The sequence below is a fragment of the Phyllostomus hastatus genome, unplaced genomic scaffold, assembly GCF_019186645.2.
Source record: "Phyllostomus hastatus isolate PE091 unplaced genomic scaffold, TTU_PhHast_1.1 phas_scaffold_93, whole genome shotgun sequence".
In the NCBI taxonomy this organism is placed as follows: domain Eukaryota; kingdom Metazoa; phylum Chordata; class Mammalia; order Chiroptera; family Phyllostomidae; genus Phyllostomus; species Phyllostomus hastatus.
In genome coordinates this window covers 10,746,551-10,754,914 of record NW_025334042.1, presented here as the reverse complement: position 1 = coordinate 10,754,914, position 8,364 = coordinate 10,746,551, and the positions used below count along the sequence as shown (strand labels likewise).

The window sequence follows — 8,364 nt, the reverse complement described above, 5'->3', positions numbered from 1 at the left end:
ATTTAACTTTTAAAAAATGATTTAAATTACCACTGAGCCAAAGTGAATCTGTAGTATGATGCATGGTTTACTTTGTGGCTGTAAGGATCCCTACCTGCTCCAGGGTATATGGTCAGAGGGTACAGTAATTTCTACTTCTGGAAATTTGAAGTGGTTCTGAAAGAAAAACACTAGCAAAAGGGTGGATCAATATGTCGTATGGATCCTGCCGTGAGGCCCTTCAAATTTCTCACAACATGTCCCTTAAAGAGTGGGAGTGTGGCAGGGGTGGAAACTTTAGGGGGCAAAGTGCAAATAGCCATCCCAGTTTTATAACTAAGAAAACGGCTGCCACAAGGTGGAGCAAAGTCACAGAATTAGAATCACAGTTGCCTGTCTCCCAAACTTGGTTCTCCCTTGGCTCTCTGGATTTTAAGTCAGAAGCATTCTTCATATCTAGTTTTGTGAGGCGAAGTGGACTCTTAAATATGGGAAAGATAAGGAGAACCAGAAAAAGAGAAAACTATGAAAAGAATAACTGACCTGTTAATCAGACTGTATGGCTGGATCTGAAGAGCTTCGCCAAGGGAAAACCATGAATCACTCACACACATTTCACTGTAGGTGAACCTGTTTCACATGATTGGAGGGACCATAAGTTCAGAAGAGGCAGGATGGAAAATTAGGAAAACTGACTTTGGAGGCAAGCTGATACAGACTAGAATTCTGGCCTAGGCAGGCCTTTACACATTTACTGAACTTTCCAGGTACTCATCTGTAAAATCAGGACAATGCTGTCCACCTTGTAGGATTCTTGTAAGAATGTATGCAAAATGCTTTCCTCAGCAACAATGCAATAGTGGGTACTATTACTGAGACATTAACATTCAAAAAAATTTATTGACTCTTATTGGATACCATGATGACATCAAATATAATTAAGATACTGTTCCTGAATGTTAAATATTAGCTTTCTTTCAAAGAAGATTAAAACTGAGATAACAATAAGTTGCACTTCTTGAATGCAAACATAAAATAAATTCCAGTAGCACCATGGATGGATGATATAAATCACATATAGATTTAGCTACAGTAACCACCAAAGCACCATGCTTGCCTCTGATGTCTCTCTCCCCATGCCCAACCCACTTTTCCACACTGCCAACAGTTATCTGTGTGATTATGACACTTCTGCACTTAAAAGGCTCCCTGCTGTCTGCAGAACTGAGTCCAAGAGCTCAGCACAGAAGGCCTCTCCCAGCTGGCCCTGACCTTCCTTTCCAGCCTCTGCTTTCAATATTCTGGCTCTTTACCCTACACTCTTACACAAGAAATTAGGGTATTCAGGGTTCCATAGTAAATCTCTTGTGTGGCAAAATGGAAAAAAACCCTTAAAATTTTAATTTTTCTTACATTCTATTCTGTTGTTATAGAGTAAAAAGATTTGCTAATTTTTTCGAAGCCATACAATTAAAAACAACATGCACAAACTATCAGTTGAAACATGCATATATATTACTATTTTTCATCTATCAGAGATCTAGTATTTTAGCAGAGGACATCTTGTAACTCCATTTACAATTGTGTGGAGTATTCTGCCCCCTTTTCCCTGCGGAATGCAATCCATAACTCTCTGGGATGGCAAACTATTCACTATTCGTCCATTAAATCCAGTTCAAATACCACTACTCTAGAAAGCCTTTCTCCCCAAATCTCTTATTCAGTCCATTTCTCCTTCCTCGGGGCTCCCAAAGCTGGGAGTATTTCTCCGACAGCACTATTGTACTGCCTGCAATTATTTACTTACACAATAGACCGTGAGATGGTTTAGGGCAGGGTCCGAATCACTGAATCCCTAGCTCTTAGGTTGGTGTTCGGTCCACAGGAAGAACTGGAAAGTTTATCTCTGGATACAGGAATGGATGATCAAAGCCTAAAATTCCCTACTCTCTTCAGATTTTGCAGGGAAAACATTTTCATACTGGGCACGCCTTTGGACACATCACTTTGATAAATCAGGCCCATAATGTTTGAGAGGGGTTTGAAAGGAGTTCAGGAAAGGCCACAAGCGGCAAATGTGTCCTGTCAAAAAGCTAGTGACCTCCTAGGTGAGACTTATTCCCACACCCCGCCTTTCTTACCATCCTAGCTCCCCGACTTACTTCTAGGAGGAGGAAAATTCTGTGTTCGAGATAGGTATTTTTTCAACTTCGATTGAGGTGATTTGCCATCCTTTGATTTTTCGGAGCCACATAGGTCACCATTCAGTCTCCAGTTTTCCTATGGGGGTCCAACATCTCAGGGTCACATCCTTTCTGTCATGGAGACACCCGACTCTGTGTTTCTGCAATGGAGTCTGAGAGGAACCCCCTTCAGCTCTACCACCCTCGGCCAAAAACAGTCCCTCAGTCTGGGAAGGGGTCTCCCAGGTGCTGGGGATGCGAATCGGGCGCGCGCGGAGCACGGCGGAGGGAGCGCGAGGGACGGGGCGGGGCTGCGCTTGGCCACAGGAGGCATCCATCTTTCCCGGCCAGCCCGGCGTTTCCTCACCCGGAGGGGCGGGGACAGAGAATGGCCGGGGCAACCGCGCTGCCCCCTCCCGCAAGCCCCGCCCCACCTCTCCTAGTCCCGCGCGGCCCGCCCGGCAGCCGCCGCCACCCGCAGCTCACTCGCTGGGCGCTGGGAGCCGCGGGCTGTGGTCGCGCCGGCAACTTGGCGGCCACTGGGGGCGCGGCTCCTCCCGGTGCGAGTGTCGCCGGCGGCCTCCTGGGGGCAGCAGCGGAAAGGGAGAGGAGGAGAAGGAGGCAGCTTCGGCGCCAGTTGGCCAAGGAGGCAGAGGCCCCTCGCGGAGCGGGCTCTGGAGACCTAAACTCCGGCGGGGCTGCGCCCAGGACGCGTTCTAGCGGCGCTGCAGCCGCCCTCCTGTGTTCAACTGAACTGGCTGTAGGACTGGCTCCTTCTGTCCGCCCGGGCGGCAGCAACTACCTTTGCCGACGGAAGGGCGCCGGGCGCGGCTGCAGCATCCCCAGCCCCGGAGGGACTACTGAGCGCCGAGCCGGCGTCTGGAGCTGGAAGGGAGGAGGGTCGCTGCGCCCGTGGTGAACGCGTTCCCCGGCGCCCGGCCTCCCGCGCTGGCCCAGTCCCTGCCCGGAGCGCACAGTGCGGGTTTCTAACAATGGTGCGGAGCGCCGGCGCGAACCCCGCGTCCGCCCAGCGGTCGTAGAGGAAGTGGCCCGGCTCCGGGTGGGGGTGAGCAGGGAGACGCCCCCCGCCACTCGCTTGCTGGAGTTTGCCTGCGCACCGGGCCTCTCCGGCTCCGAGCCGCGGGCTTCCCTGCTGATCTCCGACGGCAGTTCTATACGGGGAGTATGGTGCCAGCGCCCGGGTTAATCTGGTAGTCGGCTCGCTCCCTTTTTCCTCCTCTCCGCCCTCCTTTACCGCCTGTCGGTGCTGCCTCTGGGTTCCCGGCGTGTGGGAGTCTAACTCTCCGCCTTTGCAAGGAGACTGCTTTGTGACCACCTAACCGAACCTGCCCATTGAAAGCCAACCCAGAACAGCTGGATAATGTCCACTCCAAGCAGATTCAAAAAGGACAAAGAGATCATAGCCGAATATGAAAGTCAAGTCAAAGGTAAGGATGGGAGCGGCCGCCTTGCTCCTTTTGTGTGCCTTCTTGTCATTGTGCTCTCGGGGAGTTGCATTTGTAACTTGGGGTCTGCGTTGGAGGAATGTTGCGAGGGACAGTTCAAGCCCCTGGCTGAGCCACCCGGGTCTTCCTACGAGCCAATCCCAGTCCTAATTCAGTCCCGTCAAACCCACCGGGAGTTGGAAATCCGGTGGCTTTCCCTGGCTGCCAGCGCGCACCTCCAAAAGGGAGAGAACTGGCTTTAACTTAACCACCACCTTCAGCTGGGCAACTTACACCGGCGGCAGGCAGCCCATTTAGTGCCTCCCAGTTATCATCATCATCGTCATCCTTATTATTCTTTTAAAATGCTAGTGTTGTCACAACATCATTTTTTTAAGGAGTCATTTTTCTGAAGTCTGGACACAAAGTGGTCTAGAGCTTCATTGAGTGCAGGCAATTTTGACATTTCCACTGTCCACTCTTAATTTATTAGGGCGAGGCCCCCTTTTGTAAAACAACTCCCTGGAAGCCTGGCAGTTAACCCAACCGGGGACTGGTGGAATCTGACTCCTCCTTTATGGAGGACCAGAATTCACTGCCATCTTTCACACTCACACTGGAATATTGCTTTATCATTTGCTGGAAGCCACTTGCATGTAAAATGAAGGTTTGAATACTTAAGTAGTAGTTTCCATCCATTTACATTGTCAAATGAGGAACCCAATTAAGGTTAATTAAACATTTTTGCTTAACGTGCTTTGTGGCTTGAAAAATATATTGCTCTCTAGAACAAGTATTTTATGTGGCTGTTGAAGTGTTTCATAAACCTTTGTTTATTGTTTTTTTTTTCTTTCGTGGTCTCAAGGGTAGCTTTCTCTATTGAGACAATGGATGGAATGCTGAGGTGGCTACTGTTCTTTGGAATATTTGATACAAAGTTCATTAAAATTGCTTTGGAAACACCTGTGTTTGTACAGCTACAGTGTCAGAGAAGGGCTGCCGAGAAAGGCGTTCCTGTTACTTGCCTTGGGTGTTCTTTTGTGTGCCCAAGTTGTGAAAATGCCTGGAGTCCTGTGAGAGGACCTGGTGGGGGAACCCTCTATCACCCGAGTCTGGGTTTAGACCAACTCATCGTGTGCAAGCCAGGGACTCCTGTCTCCTTTATGCCGACCCCTACAGTGGAGTTAAGCTAAACGTGGCTCAGGAAGATTTTTATCTGCTTGTAATTAAGATAATTTATAGTTACAGGAACTGGCTCCATTGACATGGACATTTTTTTTAAACAGGGAAGTAATTGTTTCTTTAGAGACAGGTAAACTTTGTAGTGAGCATAGCCTTTCTTTTCATAATGAGCCCAACACAGCTTAAAACCTTTCATTCTCAGGTAGAACTCTTGTTCATCATCACTGTTCCTCTGTGCAGTTTTCCCACGTGGCTCTTTTGTGGCAGGTCTTCCATGGGTGGCAGTCTGGCTTTGCTGCTGCATGAACTTCCTAGTATTGGTTTAGTTATTTCTGCTCTAAGGTTGTTTGTCTGTGATCAAGTTCTTATTTGAAAAATATTCTCATGATTAACTTCTTTCAGAGTGTGAATTCTATAGTTATATGGTTACTTATATGCTTGAGAGTATAGACCCTCTACGCTAATTAAAACTCAATCAAATGAGATGTGTTGCAAAGTTTTATATGTGTCTTGTCAAACTGAATACAAGGACAAATTATGAGCATGGTGAAGATTATTTTTGGAACAAATTCTGTCTCATAAAAAGTGATCTCTCTACTCCCTTCAACCCTCCTCACTTGTATACCCTGGAGTCCTTGGGCTGCTTTTTGACTCTTTGCTGCGTTTGACCTGCTCTTCTCATGAGGGCCTGTGTCCAGACTTTAATTATCTCTTTTGCAGTACCTACACATCTCAAGTCTACCCCAGATCATTATATACATATGCAAATGTGGGAGTAGGGTAACACAGTGAAGTCAGATTGTGTTTAACGGCCCAAATTGACCTCTACTTATAGAAAAATTGAGAGGAGAGTGGGAGAGGAGTGACAGGTACATAGTGCATGAGGCCAGCTGTGTTACATAGTGAAAGCAGGTAGCTTAATAAGAACAGAATGAGAGTCAGGACTCTGGTCTTCTGTTTCATTTCCTGAGTTCATCTTTAAGGCTGAATGTCTTGCTCTGGCAGAGTGTTAGTCCAGTGTTTAAAGACAGGTGTTTCTGGAACAGCCAACTTTTAATTCTATCCAGCTATTTCATCTGATGAAAAACAAAAGAAATGTGGCCTATTGTATTGCAGGAGGAAAACCTGGCTGCGTTGGCCTCATTAGGAGAAGAGAATGGTCTGTTTTCAATGAATAAAGCCACAGACACTGGATTCTCTGGGTGATTTAGGGGTATGGGTGATTTCAAGAGTCATTTTTGATTATGTGTGATTCTTTTACCTTCTGACCGAACCTAGTACTCCAAAGTATTGTTTTTTCTTATTCTTTCCCATTTCCCTAAACCAGTTGCATTTATTTCAGTATTTCTGAGATAATGTTTTGATCTAAAGGAATGACTCCAGATATGGGATTTTGCCTCTGTGGCTTCCTGGACATGTTTTGGGAACACACTTCATGGAGCTCTTCTCAGCTGTTAGAAGGACCATTTTAGGTGCTACTGTGTAATTTTATGTGTCAGATTACAAATGTATCCAGTTAGAGATCTTATGTTGGGCAAGTAACATAGCTTCTCTCTGGGTTTTGTTTTGTTTTCCTATAAGATAAGAAGTTTGGACTCTTTCAGTCTTAAGGATCTTTGAGCCCAATCAAAGATGTGATGTCAGTTGTTTTAATCACCTAGTAAAATTTTCAAACATTTTTGCATTTTCTCTCAGCTGCCATGTGTTGGGGAGAATCATCTTTGCTTTTACTTTTTTTGTAATGAATTCACAAACACTATGTAGTATTAGAGTAGTCAAGGAATTAAAATGTGATGCAATAGAGAATACATAAAAATAATGGATATGGCTGGGTGCCTTATCTGGCACCCAGTTGGTTGGAGCGCACCAAAAGGTTCCAGGTTTGAATCCTGGTCGGGATGCATACAGGTTGGGGGCGTGGGGTGTGGCATAGCCCATTGTTGTTTCTCTTTTTCTCTCTAAAATCGATAAATATATCCTTGGATGAGGATTAAAAATAATAGGGATAATAATAAATCACATTCAGTAAAGTGTAGCAAAATTGTAACAGGAGGGAGAATTAGGAATTATACATGCAGTTAAAGAATAGATATGTTTAGCCCTGACCAGTGTGGTTCACTTGGTTGGGTGTTGTCCTCACAAAGCAAAAGGTGCTTGGTTCAATTCCCCATCCGAGCACATACCTGGGTTGCAGCTTCAGTTCCCAGTTGGGGCACCTACAAGAGGCAACCTCTTTTATATGGATGTTTCTCTCCTTCTTTCTCCCTCCCTTACCCCCTCTCTAAAAATAAAAATAAACTAAAAAATCTCTTTAAAAGATCATACTTCTTTATTTTTAGAGAGGGGAAAGGGAGGGAGAAAGAGAGGGAGAGAAGCATCAGTGTGTGGTTGTCTGTCATGCATCACCTACTGGGGACCTGGCCTGCAATCCAGGCATGTGCCCTGACTAGGAATGGAACCGGCAACCCTTTGATTCCAAGGCTGGTGCTCAGTCCACTGAACTATACCAGCCAGAGCTAAATAAAATCTTTTTTTAAAAAGGATAGATAGGCTTAAATCAGGAACAAAAGGACCACAAGCAATAATTTAAAAGGAGTGTGTTAGCAAGGAAGAAAAAGACCAACCATTTTATGCATTTTGGTCAACTTCCCAAAGATTCAGAATCCAGAGAAATTAATGTCTTGTTTGTGCGGGCCCTTAAAAAGCAAGCTTGTCTGGAAAAATGTATGAAACACAAACCATTTGACAATGCTACTTGTTAGCATCTCTGGCAAAAAGCTTAACAATGAGAAGATTGTTACCAAGTGGCTAACAGAAGATTTGAGGATTATCTGTAGGTTTTAGTGATCTATGAATGTTTGAATTCTGCCCAGAAATGTTGTGGAGCACTATAAAAAATACTGGTTCATGTATGGGAGCCGAAAGTACCAAAAAACATTTCATGAGGTAGGATGCACAAATGGGAAGTTGTGTTTGCTTTTAATAATGCATACTGTTAGTTGCTAAGAGTCGACAGCTATTTTTTGCAGTATTTTCCTAGGAATAATCTCATACTCACCTACACTGCTATATGTACAGGAAGTGCCAAGAAAATCTGTTGTTCTTCGACTACTTTGCTGCCTGAACTACAAACAGTACATTTTGGTAGCAGGTGGAACATGAGGAAATGCCAGTTCGATTTGAACTGACCCCATGTCATGCAATAGGCTTTAATCGGGAAATGAAAAGTGCTGTTGTCATTGACATGGGACCTGCGTGTACATCTAACGTTCTCTCATCTAACGTGAATAGAAAACAGCAACAACTTAAATTATGAATTAAAACCTTATATCTGGGAGGGACTTTAAGCACTTCCTGTCCAACTCGCTCATTTACAGGAGGCATAATGCCAGAGTTGCACAGTTAACTAAGGACTAGAACCCCAGTCATCTGCTTTTCAGTAGTAATGGTTTGTTTTTAGAATCCTCACAAAGTAGAAGAGAGATAGAACCCTATTTTGACTTCATATTCATTGAAGGAATCATACTTGGACCTAAGAGAGAATAGCAACTCTTGTCTGTTAACAGGAAGAGTGA

The 8,364-nt window shown here is 45.1% G+C and overlaps 1 protein-coding gene across 2 annotated transcripts in view; it reads left to right on the top strand.

Annotated features, from left to right (window-relative positions):
• Positions 1–2,712: 2,712 nt before the first annotated feature.
• Positions 2,713–8,364, top strand: part of SRGAP1 (SLIT-ROBO Rho GTPase activating protein 1) — a 263,884-nt gene continuing 258,232 nt past the window's right edge. For both annotated transcript variants that reach the window (XM_045829578.1, XM_045829577.1), the window contains exon 1: positions 2,713–3,610. In XM_045829578.1, the coding sequence (XP_045685534.1) occupies positions 3,544–3,610 (67 nt within the window). In that variant the 5' untranslated portion in view covers positions 2,713–3,543. The remainder of the gene's footprint in view (positions 3,611–8,364) is intronic.